Source organism: Miscanthus floridulus, chromosome 1, assembly GCF_019320115.1.
Source record: "Miscanthus floridulus cultivar M001 chromosome 1, ASM1932011v1, whole genome shotgun sequence".
NCBI classification, from domain to species: domain Eukaryota; kingdom Viridiplantae; phylum Streptophyta; class Magnoliopsida; order Poales; family Poaceae; genus Miscanthus; species Miscanthus floridulus.
Window position 1 is genome coordinate 55610321 of NC_089580.1, and position 19845 is coordinate 55630165.

General features: G+C 44.3%; 1 protein-coding gene and 1 pseudogene across 1 annotated transcript; one reads left to right on the forward strand and one right to left on the reverse strand.

Annotated features, from left to right (window-relative positions):
• Positions 1–446: 446 nt before the first annotated feature.
• Positions 447–4556, forward strand: LOC136523010 (heat shock 70 kDa protein, mitochondrial). The gene is made up of 6 exons (XM_066516821.1): positions 447–637; positions 1624–1697; positions 1776–1854; positions 1951–2520; positions 2612–3232; positions 3663–4556. The coding sequence occupies exons 1-6, from the start codon at positions 575–577 to the stop codon at positions 4290–4292; spliced, it is 2037 nt and encodes a 678-aa protein (XP_066372918.1). The 5' UTR covers positions 447–574; the 3' UTR covers positions 4293–4556.
• A 4281-nt stretch (positions 4557–8837) lies between these two features.
• LOC136457120 (uncharacterized) lies at positions 8838–11316 on the reverse strand (annotated as a pseudogene).
• Between the last annotated feature and the right edge of the window lie 8529 nt (positions 11317–19845).

The window sequence follows — 19845 nt, forward strand, 5'->3', positions numbered from 1 at the left end:
AACGATCTAAAAGTTAAGGGGTGTAAAAAAAAACTAGTTTTTAAGTTTAGGGAGGAAATAGGACTACTACAACTACAAGTTGAGGTTGAGAGATGTAAACTAATTTTTTTTCTAATAATTGGTTGAAAAGCGGAAAATAACCACTTCTTAGCCCATCTTGGTCAGTCTCACAGAAGTCACAGAATGCTACGGCTTTGGGCCGTGAAATGGCCAGCCCGCACACATAGGAAAAGAGCTCCATGCGTTGGCCCATTCTCGAGAAACCTACCACTGCCTTGGAAAAAAAGCAAGAAAACCCTCGGAGAACCTGGTTCTCGGTCGAGAGGTTTCTACAGCCTTCCGTGGCCGCGGCGCGGTGCCGCTCGATCTCACACACGCCCGACGTGGCGGCCCACCGTTCAGTGACCCATTCAGCCGCTGCGGTCACGACCTCATAAAGCCCACCACGAGTCAGAGAGCCAACTAGCCGCGACCCCTTTCCCCCAGCCGTCTCCCGAAGCATCCCCTTCCAAAACCCTCGCCGCAGCCGCAGCCACCCTTGCTTCCGCACGCTAGCGCCCGGGACCAGCCATCCATGGCGGCGTCGCTGCTCCTCCGCGCCGTGCGCCGAAGGGAGCTCGCGTCCCCTCTCCGATCCGTAAGGCCCCTCATCTCTACCTTCCTCCGTCTCCGTGATTCCCTTTCATTCATATTCGGCTAGCAGTTCCGTCGTTTGTAATATAGTGTTATAGTGTTGATCCGGAAGAGGAATTGTTTGTGGGGACGAGTGACTGTAGATTAGATGGGATCTCACGTTCTCGTGGATTTGGCGCGGAGGAGGATAGATTAGTGCTTGTAGATTCGAAGCACTAGAGGGTATTAATCGATTAGTTCAGTTCTGTGTAGTTACTGGATTGCTGCTGTGGTAGAACTTTAATAGCTATCGGCTGCCGCGATTTGTGAGCAACTGTTCTTGTGCACATAGAATGGCTTACTTGGACATGGTGTTATCGCTCAAATTGTGGGTTCCTTACCTGTGCAAGGGTTTGTAGTGGTGTTATCTCAAATTCTCAATGCTGTTGTGGAGTTAACCATGAATAAATTGTCATTGTGCTATGCCCTGTCAGGTTTTTGTTTTCAGTGGATGTATTCAGTTTTATTTGATTTATTTAGTGCCTGTTGCTAATAGGTGGATCGGTGTCTGGATAGTGAGTTGAAGGTGTATATGAACTATTAGTACCTATTAGCAACTCCAAACCAGCTAATGGAACTAATAGTTAGCAGCTCCCTAGTTAATAATTACCAGGCCTGTTTATATCCACTAGTACTAATTTTAGCTGCTAATTTTTAGTGCTAATGGATCCAAACAGGGGCAGTAAATAAGATACCAGCTTTTTCTGGAGATGAGATGACAGGAAAAAGCTGGTATTGTCATCATCATCTCCAGAAAAAGCTGGTATCTTGACATTTATCTTGTACTGTACTGCAATTCATCCACTATCAAGAGTATTATCTAGGAATCCAAACAGATCAGATTATTTCTGTCCAAAATTCAGATTCTCAAAATCTCTATCTACTATCTAGATTCTTATAACCCCTCTAGGATTCAAACGGGTCCTAAGTCTCTGAATGTACTTGTTTCAGCTGGGCGCCAGCTTACAGTCAACATGTGCTGCCAACGTATGCTCAAAATGGGGAAATTTTGCAAGACCTTTTAGGTAATAATTATCTACTGCTTAAGTTCTTAACATTTTTCTGATTTTAGTAATGCTAATTTGCATGATAACTGCTTTCAGTGCAAAAGCTGCTGGAAATGAGGTTATTGGGATTGATTTGGGGACAACTAACTCATGTGTTGCTGTTATGGAGGGAAAGGTGAGCTTACTCCTAAGGATTTTCACCCTTCATGATCTTTGTCTCTCATATTTTTTTTTGCTAAATTAATTAAGTAATTATATTAAATGACTGCAGAACCCAAAAGTTATTGAGAATGCTGAAGGTGCGAGAACAACACCATCTGTTGTCGCATTTACTCAGAAGGGCGAAAGACTTGTTGGAACTCCAGCCAAGCGCCAAGCAGTAACCAACCCCCAGAATACTTTCTTTGGAACAAAGAGGTTGATTGGGCGACGCTTTGATGATCCACAGACACAGAAAGAGATGAAGATGGTGCCATTCAAAATCGTGAAGGCTCCAAACGGTGATGCTTGGGTTGAAACAACAGATGGCAAGCAGTACTCACCAAGTCAGGTCGGTGCATTTGTGCTGACAAAGATGAAGGAGACAGCTGAATCCTACCTTGGCAAGTCTGTCTCAAAGGCAGTGATTACTGTTCCAGCCTATTTCAATGATGCTCAGCGTCAGGCCACAAAGGATGCTGGTCGCATCGCTGGCCTTGATGTTGAAAGGATCATCAATGAACCTACAGCAGCCGCTCTGTCTTATGGAACGAACAACAAGGAAGGCTTGATAGCGGTATTTGATCTCGGAGGAGGAACTTTTGATATATCTATTCTGGAGATCTCAAATGGAGTTTTTGAGGTATCTTTCCATAACCTTCAAGTTAACTTACTGTGGAAACATTTTCTGAATTACACTCTGTTCTGATTTGATTCTGTGTATTGCCACTCAGGTCAAAGCAACAAATGGTGATACTTTCTTGGGCGGTGAAGATTTTGACAACACACTACTGGAGTTCTTGGTGAGTGATTTCAAGAGATCTGAGGGCATTGATCTGTCAAAGGATAGATTGGCCCTGCAAAGGCTTCGTGAAGCTGCTGAGAAGGCTAAGGTTGAACTTTCATCGACTTCTCAGACAGAAATCAATCTGCCATTTATAACAGCTGATGCTTCAGGGGCAAAACATTTGAACATCACACTGACAAGGTCGAAATTTGAATCTCTTGTACACAATCTGATTGAGAGGACTAGAGAGCCATGCAAGAACTGCTTGAAGGATGCCGGAATATCTACTAAAGAGGTGGATGAAGTACTTCTTGTTGGTGGAATGACTAGGGTTCCAAAGGTGCAGGAGGTAGTCTCTGAAATCTTTGGAAAGAGCCCAAGCAAAGGAGTCAACCCAGATGAAGCTGTGGCCATGGGTGCTGCCATTCAGGGTGGCATTCTCCGTGGAGATGTTAAGGAGCTTCTTCTTCTTGATGTTACTCCCCTGTCACTGGGTATTGAGACCCTCGGTGGTATCTTCACCAGATTGATCAACAGAAACACTACAATCCCTACAAAGAAAAGTCAGGTGAGTTGTCATACCTCTCTTCTCAGGATGCAGTTTCATCTTGTTTCATTATCCCTTATGGAACTTGCATGAGTGTATTTTCTTGACACAGACACATATTTCACATCTGTTATTATTTTGGTATGGTCACAAAGTTGCAATGTTTGGCCTCATTCATTGTGTGTTGAGTTTCTGATACAGCCCCATATGAAAAGCTTCTTGCATGTTCATTTACGTGAAGTGTTTTATGAGCTTTCTTGCTAATCTCTACAATCACTGGCCATTCTGTTATTCTTGTGATTGTTTCCCTAGAAGGTCCAATGTATTCATATAGGATTTTTCTTCTTCTTTTTCTACTTTGATTGATCTGATCTGATTCATGTAGCACCAGCGGTCTCCGCCTTATTTCTGTGGTGCTGCTTTGATCTGATCTTGGGCTTCAATTTTGCAGGTGTTCTCAACCGCTGCTGACAATCAGACCCAAGTGGGTATCCGTGTCTTGCAAGGTGAGCGTGAAATGGCTGCAGACAACAAACTTCTTGGTGAATTTGATCTCGTGGGCATTCCACCTGCCCCAAGAGGCTTGCCTCAGATTGAGGTTACGTTCGACATCGACGCCAATGGAATCGTGACCGTCTCAGCCAAAGATAAGTCTACTGGGAAGGAGCAGAACATCACCATTCGATCCTCGGGTGGGCTGTCTGAGGCTGACATCCAGAAGATGGTTCAAGAAGCTGAGCTGCATGCCCAGAAGGATCAGGAACGGAAAGCCCTCATTGACATCAGGAACAATGCCGACACCACTATCTACAGCATCGAGAAGAGTCTGGGAGAGTACAGGGACAAGATCCCGGCAGAGGTTGCGTCTGAGATCGAGGCGGCCATCGCTGACCTCCGCCAGGAGATGGCCTCGGATGACATCGAGAAGATCAAGGCCAAGCTTGAGGCTGCCAACAAGGCTGTCTCGAAGATTGGACAGCACATGTCTGGTGGTGGCTCTGGCGGCTCGCAGTCAGGATCTGGACCTCAGGGTGGCAGCGACCAGGCGCCGGAGGCAGAGTATGAGGAGGTTAAGAAGTGAGGGCTGCGGAAGGTGAAGTGAATTGTAGCGGCGTGTTTAGATGTAGCTACTCTTTTTTTTGGGGGAACACAGATAGTCAGATGAGATGTAGCCTGTGTTGTAATAATCTTTGGATTTGCCCCCTCTTGTTTTCTCCTGCAGTGATGGAGGTCGCACGACATTGTCATGGCTTTGTTGCATATGACGCCTTCTTCTGGCCTCGATGCACGCGCACAGCGAAAACCGTTGGCGAGTTCTGCTAATGCATGAAAGTATATTTGTCTCCATGATTTTGACTGTTGGTGATATTAAGGGTGGTAACTCAACTGTGACTTTTAGCAACGCTTTGAGGCACGTTGGCACAGCTGTCAGCTCATTGATGTTACGCAATGTGTTCTTTCCTTCTTTTTTAATTAAGAGCAGAAACGCTACGCTGTTGTCACGTTCGATAAATTTGTTTTCTCCCGTAAAGCCACGCTATGATCCTCATTCACATGCAATGAAAATTTATGAAAATAGGTATTGAAGTGTTTAACACGTTCTGCGTATCTCCGAGCAGTCGAACATGATCAAAATCATATCGCTTTCAGAAAAGAAGGCTCATAATCATATATAGAGAAGATGAAGCCAAAGGGTCAAAGAGGCATCTCAAACTACGCTTGCCAGAATCATCTATGCTTTATGGCTTTATGTAGTGGTAGTTGCCATGAACCAACATATAAATATCGAAGCAAGAAGCTTTTTTTTTAGGAATGATGTGAAAAAGGAATACACCCCGTTCTTTTTGTTTACCGGTCTTCCTATGGTCATATAGACTCATATAGTTGGCGTGTAAAAATATCCTGAAATCTTTTTCATCTCCATGGCAAGTGGCAGGACCAAAGTTACGGCCACTTGGGATAAAACCTCTACCCAACAGACAGAAACAGGGCAAAGGATATGCCACAACAATGGTCGTCGCCATCTGCTTTGGTGCTATGTGTGCGCCCCTTTCTGGCTTTCACCTTAGAATCTCTCCATCCTTGAGCATCATCGCCATGAAAGCGATTTTTTGCAGCTTTCAGGAAGCACAATGTACGGAACTCGTTCTGCTAGAGATTAATGACCTGCTGCAGTTCCGGCCGGAATCTTCAGAAGAAATGGATAGGTGAGACGTGGCAAATATATTCCGTCGGGAAACACCGTTGCAAACAGAGAAATGTAGGCAAATATGGCATTGCCTACTTTACTGCTCAAACATTAAGTCGATTAAGCTGTCACCAACTCACCATCGCTTGTTGAATTTGGTTGGACTTGGCTCATTATACATTCAATAAAATCAAAATAAATTCCAATATCCAAATCAAATGCTATACTGTATGCGATAAATGTGTAATCTTATGGGAATTGAAAAGAGGTTGACTCAATTTAAATAGATTGTTATTATGTGTATTTGTTATATGAAGTTGAAAGACCGGGGTGGGAAAAAAACTCTCTCGTCTGCCCTACATGCAAAGCACAAGTCTGTGGCCAGCTTATCTCACGGAGCTGAGGTGTCGCTGTGTATGGGTAGGACAGGGGTTTGAGGGTTTCTTGATCTACGTGAGCTTCTCCTGAAGCCGGAACGAGTTATATATATATATATATATATATATATATATATATATATATATATATATATATATATATATATATATATAACTACTATTGTGTAGCTGACTACAAAATAACTTACTCTGTGGCCACTTTGAGTTACGATAATTACTATATTAATTTACGAGATTATAGTAACTCCTTACTAAGTGGTTTAATATAACGTTATGGTAAATATCCCCATGTGTTACAGTAACCCAACTATCGTAAATATGTATTGACATTATCGTAAATAGAGATGACTACAGAATAACTTATTTTGTAGCCGGTTACTGAATAGCCTTTCCCTATATATATAAAGTTGAAACATATGGAAGACGTGCCACACGTGCACGTCCCACCACCGAGCCGTGGCGTGTGACGTGATGAGGGCGCCATTTGCTTCCTTGTTCTAGAGCTCATGTGTTTCCCGACAGACGTGCTAGTACCTGGTGTGAAGTCCTTCAGGGAACATTTACACGACATCCTCTCTGCACTACAACAAGCAAAAATGTCGCCAGTGTCTTCAGGATTGATCCTACTTCAAAGCACTCCCGTGTCTTTTCCCTTTTCCATATGATAATCAGTATGTTCATCATTAGCATGTCTCGTTAGTCAAGTGCAAAACTGCAAGAATACACATGCACATGTATAAAAAATATATAATTTTCGTATAATACCGAGTTAAATCATTTTAAATTTAACCAAATCTATATACAAAATATCAATATTTATTATACCGAAGTATCATTAGATTCATCATCATAAAATATATTTTCATAGTATACCTATTTTGTATTATAAATATGTTGATACATTTTTTAATAGATTTGGTCACACTTTAGAAAGTTTGACTAAGGAATCGTATTCTTTTAAGGACAGAGATATTATTTGCATATAAGAGTGAGCATCAGGGAATATTTACTCCCCCAACTAGCATAGGGTCCGGTGAGAGCGAAATATACTACCTTTGTCGGTTTGTCCTGAAAAAGGATACAGCTCTAATTATGTCCTTAGCCAAACTATCTAGGTACCATGCTAGGCTAGGATTGCATTATTTGGCAAAGGGGTATGCTAAAGTGGTTAGCTGGTTTGCATTCCGCGGCATGTCGTCTATGATATAAAATAATATTTTGTGCACATCACAAGTTAACCGCAGTCACAATCAGTGTTAGCCTGTTAGGCGCATCACATTTGTCGCCTTGACTACAGAATGTGACATACACGATGCAACTTCTTCAGATGGTATATACTATGATTATTGTTTCAAAAGTTTTAGTACATACAAAACGTGCTCTAAGATTCGATAGTTATTGTGAAGAACAAAGGAAAACTGACACCGTCGTACCTTCACATGGTATGGATCTTTTGAAAACATGTATAGCAGATACAAAAATGTATGTGCACTGATAGAGAGGGAGTCGGTCAGAGGATAGAAGAAAAACTTGCATATTAGATCGTGTGTGGGGAACCCGTTTGTTCGTTTTGGTCCGTCGATTTTCTAGTTATTCCAGCTGGCTAAGTCATAAAATATAATTATGTCCTTTTGTCCATGCACGTGATGAATTAACGAGAGCGAGTGCAAAGTTGCGATTGTTTTTCCTTCATGAGAAAAAAAGGGGATCAGGCCGGCCACGATTATCCTAAACAAACTGGTCACCGTCCAGGGTTGTTGGGTGATAAGCTTTAAGCTATCACTCATTGACTCGGTGCTACGTAGCCACGTAGGCATGCACCTCCATCCCTTGGAGGCTTGGATTGGATGGTTATCCGATACAATAATGCATGACCAAATTTACTACTTTTTGGCCGGGCACACACGCAGCCTGTTCGTTTGGCTGTGGTTCGTCGTAAACGATCGTAAATTTTCAGTCGGAATAGTATTTTTCTCTCACACAAACTAGTCAACAGCACTTCTTCACGAATCAGCAACGATACGAACAAGCCAACTGAACATAGCAGTGGTGCTCCCCAAATTTATGATTGTGGTGTTGCATGGACCGCCGCGCGCGGTAGGGGCCTGCGCGCATAGCATAGCAGTGCAAATCGACATGCATGATTCATGCATGAATCCATCAGCATCAGTAGTCTCAAAAAGAGCTTGGGTGGCCCCGTTCGCTTGTCTGAAAAAAAGAAGCCAAAACACTGTAGTAGCTGGTTATGTGAAAAAAAAAATACTGTAGCGGCTAATTGATAAATAATATCCTATGAGGAGGAACTAGCCGGCTGGTCTGAAAACCAGACCAGCGAACTGGCCCGGTGTGTGTCATCTACACCATCGCGCGCGGTATCTGTATCTCTCGCTCATGGAGTTGAGTTGACTAGTGGCGAGGAAAGCATGGATGAATTCGATCGAGTTGAAGATATAAATGTTATCTGCTGCTCGGCGTAGTACGCTAGTCGCTAGAGATGAATAATGAATCTGACCACGTCTGGGCTCTCTACGGTCGAATTTTTTATAATTTATCTCTTTTTTTTTTTTTTTTTAAGTTTCTCACAAATAGACCCCTGACGAAAAGAATTCAGAAAATAGATCTTTAGCTCGGCGTCATTGATGTTGGCGCCGAGCTAACCCGTCTCAGCGCCAGTCCTGGACAGCGCCGGTCCTATGATTTTGGGGGCCCTGTGGCGAACTCATCGCGACGGCCCCTCTTGACCATAAAATTTTAGAATATATAGGATAATTTTATTTGTATAGGAAAAGCAAATCTAATAATATATTTTTAATTTAATATGTCTAATAATTATCGAGAGCGAGAAACAACGTAGACTAAAAGAACAATATATTTATACTTCTAGAACTAATATGATTACCTTAAAGAAGAATAGAACTCCATCATATCCACTGCTTCTTATAAAAAGATACTTCTTCGGGCATTTTTTGATGCAAAATCAAGGACGGTATCGAGATCAATAGTGTCTAAGATATCCTTCTCGATGGTGCACATAGCCAAGCTATTTAACCTTTCTTGTGACATAGTTGATCTCAAATAGTTCTTCAACAACTTCAATTTTGAGAAACTTCTTTCGACCGAAGCTACAGTCACAGGTACAGTTAAAAGAATTCGATAGGCAACTGAAATATTTGGATAGCAATCTGTATCCATAACAAACTTCAGAATCTCTGGCGCCGACATCAAAGGATCTAGCAAAGTCACTTGCAACACCTTTAACTCTGAAAAAAATAATTGATCTCAACATCGGATGAGTTATCATGAGAAAATTTTTCCACAAAAATCTTGCAGCGCAACCAAAGATCAGCTTCATCCAAGGATTTCAAATTTTCTGAGTTGAACAAGAACCCAAAAACATTATCAAATGCTGTCATCTACTCAAATCTACTAGTCAATGAAGCAATTGCAGAATAAATCATAACTAGGAAGTACTCTCTTCTAAAGGAGTCCACAGCAGACTGTTGTATTTCCTCATCTTGGTCATCTTGTTCATCAAAATATTTCTTTCTCTTTCGTTGACGTTTTATAGGAAATATTGGCTCTATATCCAATTCAGATGCAATGTTTTTTGCTGTATCCATACTAGAAGTGAAACCTTCATCTCTATACTTCTTAAAATATGATATGACACCTTCAATGTGTTTGAGAGTAGCATCTATACTCACAATTTTAGATTGCAACTTCTTGCTAACCTTATTTATAGAGAATAAAATATAGTGCCAGATAACCAAATCAACTATAAATTCAAAATTCTTAAGTGCACTCACCAAAGATTGACATTCACTAACTGCCATTAGGTCATCAGTTGAAGCCTTCTCTAGCGCTATTAAAGCTGATCTTATTTGAGGAGTTTGGAATCTGATAGCTTGAACACTTTTTATTCGGCTTTCCCAGCGAGTATTAGACCATGACTTAACGGTCAATCCTGGGACATTATCAACCAAAATCTTCCACCTTTTGGTAGATTTTGCAAACAGGGTGTATATACGTTGGATAATGCCAAAAAAAGAAATAGCTTGCCTGCAAGATTTTAAATATCACAAATAGTAAGATCCCAAATAATGGCATATTATATGAAAACAATATATAACATATAAAAGAAATAATAGTTTACCTGCAAGATTTTCCCATATCACAAAGAGTAAGATTCAGACTATGACATGCACACGGCACATATAGTGCTCTTGGATTAATTTCAAGAAAGCGCGTCTGAACATCTTGGTGTTTCCCCTTCATATTTGAACCATTATCATACCCTTGACCCCTCACATCATCAATGTTCAAACCAAGAGAGGCCAATGCACTCTTTAATTCATTAAAAAGACCCAATCCTGATGTGTCATCAACCTTCAAAAACTCTAGGAAGAACTCCTCTACCCTTGGAACATTCCTCGATATATTCACACACCTAATAATTAGAGTCATTTGTTCTTCATGGCTCACATCTGGAGTACAATCTAAAATCACAGAAAAATACTTGGCATCCTTAATTATCTTTAATATAGTTTGTTTTACACAATTTGCAAGAAGAGAAATCATCTCATTCTAAATTTTATGCCCAAGGTAATGATGATGAATCTCACTATTTTGAATCCGCCTAATATGGTCTTGCATCACTGGATCAAATTCACCCATCATTTCAACTGTGCCCAGAAAGTTACCATTGTTAGCTTGATAAAGTTTCTCATTTTGCCCTCGGAAAGCCAAATTATGTTTAGCAAGAAACTTGACAGCAGAAACGATTCTTACTAAAACTTGTCTCCAACGCTCTCTCTCCTTTGCAATTTCTCGTTGCAAATCATCATCAATTATTTTATTTTTGCTCAACCTCAGCCTAAGTTTATTCCAAGTATTCATGTTTCTTATATGCTCAACACTATTCTCATGTTCCTTGAGTCTTAAACTAAGATGTTTCCAGTCCCTCAATCCATCATGTGCTACCAAACTTTTGTTCTGATTTGATTTGAATAATTTGTAGCAAAAACAAAAAACTTTGTCCACATGTTTAGAGTAAACCAACCATTTTCTATCAACCATCTCACCATTGCTTAACTTTCTAGAGTAGTAAGCATATGAAAAATGTCTATTGTGAGCATCTACAGGGAACTCAAGATTCAATTTTCTCACTGGTCCTTTTTCAATCAAAATATCTCTACCCTTATTATCAAGATTCTTCCAAGTTCTGAGATCAAAGACATCATGAATAGAAGGTTGCACATCATCAATTGAATTTTCAGGTTGAGAGGAATGCTGTAAATTTTCATTCTCTATAGCATCAACTTGTTCACTTAAATTATCATTAACTTGTTGTTGCTCTTCTTCTTCATTATCAGGTGCATCTATAGGGTTGTCATCACGCACAACACTACTTGAAACTGAAAAAAATTATCTAAAGCACCTTGTTGTGACTGAACAAATTGTTCTTCTTGTCTTTTCCGTTTTCTTTTCGCAGCCCCTGACAAATGTTTCTTAGGTAACATTCTAAAATTCTTACACCTGACCTAAATTACAAGAAAAACATGACTATATGAGTACAAAGTACTAGACAAAATTTGAACAAGGAAAAAAAACCCTAGTGCATAGACAATTTAGACATGAACTGATTCCGAATCAAGATTCACAAATCACAAAAAGGGCAAAAAGAAATAACCAAGATAAATCTTCAGATGTCGTCGACTCGTCGAGCCCTGCCTCGGGGGCCCTCAGCTGCCTTGTCGATCACAATCGGCACTTCGTCTCGTTGGTTCCTGGAGTCTGAGCGGATCAGCCTTGTCGTATGTGGTATGCGGATTCGTCTGAGCGGATCGGCACTTGGTCTCGCCTGTTCCTGGAGTCTGAGCGGATCGGCACTTCGTCTCGCCTGTTCCTGGAGTCTCGCCTGTTCCTCGGCTGCCTTGTCGTATACTCGTATGCGGATTGTTGTGCGAATCAGCGGAAGTCTGAGCGGCTGCGGCTTGATCGGCGGAAGGTTGTGGCTTGATCGTGCTCATGGCCTGCCATTTATTATTGGACTGGCTATAGGTAGTATACTAGTATTGGACTGGAATTCTGGAACTGGAAACCCCGGCCCATAAGGCTTAAGTAGCTGTCCAGCGTCGCAAGCAACAGCAGACTTATATATTTGGCCACTTGGGTACAGGGTCTTATATATTTGGGCTTGGGCCCCCATCCCGCCTGGGCCCCCGGCCATCGCACCTCCTGCCCCCCTTAGGGCCGGCACTGGTCCTGGGCTCGATGGATGACATGGCAGGGAGCTCGCCGCCAAGCTCGGCGCCATAGATCTATGGCGCCGAGCTCGGGGCCGTAGATCTTGGCGCCGAGCTTGGCGCCTACCTATGGGCCCCGCGCCTCTCTTCCTCTCCCTCTCTCGCCCGAGTAGAGCCGAGTCGAGGTTCATCGCCACCGCCGCCGTCCGCGCCTGTGCCCACGCCACCGCCGCGCCAGTGCCCACGCCGCGCCCGCGGCTGTGCCACCGCCACGCCACCGCGCCCGTGCCCCGAGGCCGTCCCGCGCCTCGCCGCCGCCGCCGCGCCGTGGCCGGTTCCTGCTCCCGCACCGCGCCCTCTCATCGCCTTGGCCTCGCCCCGCCTTGCCGCCCTCCACCGCCGTGCCTCCTGCGCCCGTCGAGCCGGACTCACCGTGCGGAGCCTCGGGCATCCCGCGCCTGCCACACGCCACTGCTGTCGTCGGCCGCGCCACCACCAACCTCGCCACCTGCAGCGACCGGCCGTGCCACCGTCGGCCCGGATCGTTGGCTTGACCCACGCCCATCGTCCGCTGCGACTCCATCGATGTCCGCGGATCAGTCGTTGGAAAGGTAAAAATTATGAATATGCAATGTACGTACTTAGTTGGCATTTGTTATTTACTAGTTAATGTGATGGCTCAAGTAGTTGATTTAGTTAGTGATCTAGTGAGATATATATGTAGATAGATAGAAACATAGATACATAGGTACATAGATATAGTTAGATAGCTACTTAGATATGTAGTTACATATTTAGTTAACTAAATATGATCTGGCTATTTAGTGAGTACACTGTATATATATACATAGTTATTATCTTATTTACTTAGTTTATAGTTAGAAAGTACTTGTTAGGTACTATCTATCATCTAATTTGGACTAAAGGACATGTGTTTTGTTACGTGTTTGAATTAGATGGACAACCTAGTGATCATATATCATGGAGGCACCATTGAAAGCGATCGCTATGGATATGTTGAGTTTGTTGACATGCAAAACGTGCCTGTGCTATTCAATGATATGCCTTCATTTAGTGAGATGGTTGCAAGGGCTCGGGTGGAGCTGCATTGCCTTGGAGATGATGGCAATGCAGTTGATGGTGTACTGCACCTAGGTTGTCCTCCCAACATCTTCAGGCGAATGATCTCAATTGGTTATGCGGAACTGTGGGAGAACTATGTGAGATCGGCTATGAAGAGCCAACTGCAATGTTTGGATGTGGTTGTGCGTCGGGTGTTAGTTGATCCCATCCCTCATGGGTTTACCCTAGCAATGGATCAGCAGGCACACATCGACCCTCCCGTTCCTGAACCTTATCTGTATGTGGAGATTGCACCTACGGTTCCCGATGCTCAATCTGCCCCAAATGCGGTAGTTGGAGATGGTTGTCAGGCTCATGTTTCTGTGGCAGATCCTCCTTATGAGATTCCTTTGACACAGAATTATCCGAGTAAGTGTCTTAACCGCATGGTTTTTGGGAGCTTATCCCGTTCCTTACATCTATTTCTTTCATTCTTTCCTCATTTCTCTACTTATCTTGCAGGAGACATTCCTGAGAATGTGGATGTACCCCTTGTTGCTACGCAAGTGAACTTTGGAGATGGATTCTATGGCTCCAATAGTGTTGAAATTATGCATGAATTGGAGCCATATGAGATGGCTAGGGCTCTTGATTCTGATGATGATCGCCTTGTTGGAGAGCTGACGGAGAGTGATGTTGAGATGATGAGGCGTATCTTTCCCGGCCGCCGTGATCCTAGAGTTCACGAGTTCAGCGATCTTGCTCATTCTGATCAGGCATTTGCAGAAGGACGTGGTGATGAGCTCCTAGAAGCTCCTGAGGCTGGTTCTAACATGGTAATTGAGAATGGAAGGGTGTTCAATGACCTCCCTGCTTTGAAGAGGTGGTTGCAGGCCTTTGTAGTGACACGAAAGAGACCTTACAAGGTATTGCATTCATATGCGGAGCGTCGTTACACAGTTGTGTGTGACAAGGAATGCTGTCCATGGAGGGTTTGTGCAAGGAAGCAATAGGTAACCAAAAAATGGAAGATCACAAAAGTTGTCGGGCCACACAATTGTGCTGACCATAAGCTGACACTGAGGCATCGGCAGTTGACATCTACCCTTATTGCCAAGCGGTTGATGGGAATTTTGCAGGGAGAACCCAACATGAAGGTGATGACAATTATCAAGACCGTTGAGGCGTTGTATGGAGGTTATGTGATAACTTATGGTAAAGCATGGAGGACTAAGCAGCGAGCGTGGAAGATGATATATGGGAACTGGGAGGATGGGTATGGGCAACTGCCAGTTCTTTTCAATGCAATCAAAGCGGCAAATCCAGGCATGCATTATGAGTACATCCCAAAACTAAATGCATGGAAGGATGGGAGGTAGATATTCTTCCATGCTTTCTGGTGCTTCCCTCAGTGTGTCGAGGCCTTTAGGTAGTGTCGTCATGTCTTCTCCATTGATGGTACGTTCTTGATTGGCAAATATCAGGGCACACTTCTTATAGCCATATCCTGTGACGCGAACAAGTTGGTTTATTTGGCATTTGCTTTGGTTGAGAAGGAGAACAATGATAGTTGGGGATGGTTCATGAGGCTAGTTCGGATACACGTGGTTGGGCCTAGCAAGGAGGTTGGCGTCATATCTAATAGGCATCAGGGCATACTTAATGCCGTGCGAGAGCAGATAGAGGGGTATGCACCTTTGCACCATCGTTGGTGTACTCGGCACCTTGCCGAGAATCTACTCCGGAAGGATGGTGTCAAGGGTAACTTAATTTGATCTGTTTCAGGAGGCTGCTCGATAGCTTGAGGACAAGTACTTTAAGAAAAAGTTGAAGTAGGTCAGAACTGCATCAAATGCAGAAGGTAGACAATGGCTCACAGGTTTGATGAGGGATTTAGAGAAATGGACGAGAGCTCACGACGCCGGTGGATGGAGGTACGAGTTTCAGTGCAGCAACATGGCAGAGTCATTCAATAAGTTACTATTGGGGATACGTGGTATGCCCGAGAATGCAATCATTCAATTCATCTTCTATAAGCTTGTTGCCTGGTTCAATGATAGACACGCCCATGCATTGTAGTTGCGGAGTGATGGAGAGATATGGGCTCTAAAACCAAAGGCACACCTTGAGAAAGGAAAGAGAAAGGGCTAGCACACAAGAGGTTACATGCTTTGACCACGCCACAGGGACTTATCAGGTCGAGCATAGGGGCGGTACAATGTCCGACGACAAGGTCCGAGAGTCGAGGATACATATGGTTGTCCTCTAAGATTTCAAGTGCACTTGTGGTAAACCAATGCAGTACCACTTTCTATGTTCTCATTTGGTGGTGGCAGCTAGGCATCGCAACTATAATATCGAGAGGAGGATACCTCATAAGTTCAGTGTTGACACGCTTGTGCACACATGGAGCCCCCACTTCGTGCCTTTCCGGTACCCTAGAGAGTGGCCTCCATATGATGGGCCGAAGTACATTATGGATCCAGCTTACCGTTGGAACAAGCGTGGATCAAGGCAGAGGACGAGGCACAGGATGGTTATGGATCAGATATCCAGAAGAACAAGGTGTGGGAGAGGAACTCCATTTGTTACTGACCCCGAGCAGTACGAGTGCGGCAAGTGCGGTAGACTTGGCCATAATTCACGAAGTTGCCATTGACAGATTAGTGAGGTGCGACTATTGGTTCATTTTATTATTTTATATTTGTCCTCTTCATTTAATTAATTATGCATGTCTCTTTTTATGCTTGTATTTGTGTCAATTACTTATATATTTCTAAGTTCTTGTTTCATTGTATATTGAAATTCGAATTCATTCACTTTTTTTGTATGATGGAGCAATTCCACCTGCTCGACACCACATTCTCACATGACAGGAGGTGCTTTATAGATTACCCTTTCTTTCTTCTTTTCCTTAACTCCCCGCGGTTCTTCCGGCCATTGGTTCTTAGGACCATACAACCATTCCTTGAAATGATACTTCGCCATTGAAAACACCTAAATAATGGGACATTAGTACATGAACACATATAGCTCAAGATTTGAACACATACACTTTGCACTTACTTCATACTTGTTTGGACACACAAACTCCAACGTATTCTCAGGGTTTATCACAGCTCGATCTCCGCAATCGCACAGAGGAGGTTCCTCGAGTCGTCTAACTGCGGCTAGGTGCTTCTCCTTAGCCGTCATTGACGGAGGGTTAGGGGGGGTGGAACCCCCCGCTTGAAGTGCTCACGTGGATGTCTCCCTATAAACTAATCGTCGAAAAGGAGGTACCTAGGATCAAACTTGTCTGCACCGTCGATCCACTGAAAGAAAAAGCACCTCTCATGGTCCTACACAACTAGATTCCAACAAAATATTAGTAGCATACTTACACAAATAAAGAAAAAGGATAGTGGAAACAATTTCTTATATTAAAACGACTGCATGTGTAGAAGCAACGCGTCGCTGTGTCCGGATGTTTCGATTGAAAAACATGGGCCGGGAAACCACAGTCACAGTTAGGGACAGGGAGGTCAGAAGGGACGGGGGCATCTTTGCTAGACGCGTCGGGGTATAATTCTCGAGGACGACCCCGTTTTCGCCAAAACTCTTCCCGAAACATTTCTTGCATCTAACAAAACGGATGTAATTTAACAAACATAAATCAAAACATCACAAATAAATATCAATGAGAACCATAACTACAATACAACCAATTTCATTCTAAGAACCGAAAGCAGTTAACATTAAACCCTAAACCTAGGGTTTTCTATTTGATGGACAACAATGAACCAATAACATAACTATATGCACCTAGGTTTGCTAGCTTTTTTCACGTCTTGGCATCATCCTACGGTTGTATAATACATATATTGAGAGATAGAATGAAACCCTAAGTGATGACGATTATTACGTTCAAAAATCCAACTAATATATACCGAATTGATACGAAAAAACTAGGAGGGAAGCGATGATACCTTGCTCTCGAAGATCTACGAATAAAATTAAGGTTTTCAAGGTCCAATATGCCGATTCGTGAAGTGGAGAGAGAAAAAACCCAAGAGGGAGGAGAAAGAAGAGGAAGAACGCTCGAGCAGGAAGGTTGGGTCAGGGTTAAATGATTGGCGCCGAGCTCCCTGCCATGTCATCCACTGAGCCCAGGAACTCGGCGGCAGGGACGCTGGCGCCGAGACGTGTTAGCTCAGCGCCAGCATCATTGGCGCCGAGCTAAGGGTCTATTTTCTGAATTCTTTCCGTCGAGGATCTATTTGTGAGATTTTTTTTTTAAAAAAAAGATTAAATTATAAAAAATTCGGTCTCTACGCTCACCTGTTTATCTTTATATATCTCATCATCAGTCAGTGCGATGTAGGCGAGGGATATTATATGCTGATCCGACCGTCGGTGGAACGCACCTTTGAAGCTGCATGGTGTCCCTACGTGTGATAAGCTAATAACGCGCTCTGGCCACGTGCGCCAACACAGAGAAAAAGGGGACGGAACGGAAAGATAAGCCTTGTGGATGGCGCCGTGATGACTGGACTGATAGATGATGCTACGCGATATCTTATCACGGGACCTGTGGAGCACCGAGCACGAAACGAGCACTGCAACTCCGGGCCCGGCCGCCGGCGGCTGGGCCACGCGCCCGCGCCCGCGCCCCGAGGTGAGGAGGGTTGGTGGCGAGCAGGCACAAGTTGTTGTCTGCACGGATTCGTTTCGATCGGACGATTGCCTCCACTTCCGTTCTTCCAACACGTACAGTACATTACAGTACAGTACACGATGGCGCGCGCGGCGGGTCCACGAGGCCACCGGCCCGGCTTCTGCGCTCCGACCCCCCGAAGGCGACGCGCACCCGATCCATCGTACGTGCACTACCTGCCGAGCTCCGAGGTCCCAGGGGCTGTCGTCACCGCGCACGCACGCCTCTCCTGTTCCAGCCGAAATCACCCGCCAGTTCCTGTGCCCCGCGTCAGCCGTCAGGGGAATGCATGCGTGCGTCGGAACGCAATCCGTCACCACCTCCGAACAAGTGTGCGGCTGGAAACATGTTGGATTCAAATCAAATAATACGAGCCGCTATTTGTTTGACTCTGATTTCGGCCCTCCTTTTTTTCTTTCTTTCCCGCCTGGCATGTAGCGAGGCTCACAAGTCAGAACTAGGATCAGGCTCGACGTGTGCTCAACTAGCTAGTACGGAGTACGAGTCACGCGACCGCGTGTTGCTAAGGCTTAGTAGCTCGGTTCTTCATCACCAACTCGCCTAAGCTAGCACTGCAAAATGCAAACTTTTCAGCTGCTTGTGGCTGGAGTGTTGGAGTACGTGAGCACGACGAGCCCACTGCTGCGCCGTCGACATGTTTAGAAGGAGAAGTACTGCACGGCTTTGCCTTTGTTCATCCACGGCGCGCGTACTAGGCCTAGTCAGACGCTTGTCATGGGCTCATCATGGCCAGTATCCCAGTACCACGACAAAAGTGGTTGTCTTCCAGCATCCTACTTCGGGTTGCCCTCCCACGGCCGCCCTTTCGATTCGGCTTTAGTAGGCTTTAGCTCCCTGATTTGATTCAGAAGAGGATCGCGGCCAGATTCATCCGATCTTTCGGGGGCTGGCGTGTCATCGACCCACCAGGAATTAATCTGGAAGCAGCATGTAGGCATGGAAAAGCTCTCCGTTTCTCTACCGGCTTCGTGGTCTGCTCAAGTTCAGCACACGATCGACGGGGTTGCCGAGTTTCGGTTCATTGAACATGCCCGGGTTTTCATCACGACCAAAAGTGTGTGTATGTCACTACTACGACATAGGCTTTGTAGGGGCGGCTCATAGGTATTTATAGGAGCGGTTTAGCCAGCCGTTCCTATCAAAGCATGGCTACAAATGAATCGATTTATAGGGGTGAGCCGCCCCTTGTCACCAGCCGCCCATACCGTTTCATTTGTAAAGACGGTTGGTATATTGTGGGTTCCGAGCATGTCCACTGTAGGGGCGGTTTCATCACCAGCCGCCCCACAAGAAAAAATTGTTCCGTTGCTACCGACGGTTTTTTTATAGTGTGTTGGACCGATCTGGGTTCATGCATCGTCCGTGATGGCCAAAAAGGTCCTGAACTCGAGGGTGATGGTTGTAGCATACTGGCGGCACATGTGTTTAATTTCAGGGAATGTCCACTTGGGAACGAGAACGACGAGAGAAGGTGCCTGCAGCCTACCCAGGCATTGGCTTGCCGAGTCGGTCTTTGATCGAAATCTGAAATCTCCAAAGATATTAGTCGTGGAGTCCTGAACGAAAACAAACACGCTGATATCTATATATCTGACTCTCTGTTAGTAGCATGGCAAGGTGCTGCCAGGCATTATTGGTCGGTCAGTGAATCTTTGGTTGAGATATGCTAAGATATTTATGTAAATTTAGGCATGATTCAATTCAGAAAATTAACAAAAGATTTGTGACATCATATATGTGTTTGTGTAGCCTACTCGCAGCAGCAGGAAACGTGATGATTATCATACTGAGCAAAGACGCACATATACACAAGGGCAGGACTAGTGCTAGATGCGCCGTTTGTCACTAGTTGACATAGTGAGCGGCTCGATATCGTGGACCTCAGTCAATGGAAGACGGTGTTTGCAGTGTAGTCCCGTGAACGTACACCAGGAAGTAGACGATTTAGTCATTCAAGTGATCGCCGTCGGAAGAAGACATCTACCGCCAGTCACCGAGAAGACATATGGTGACGATTGTTGGGA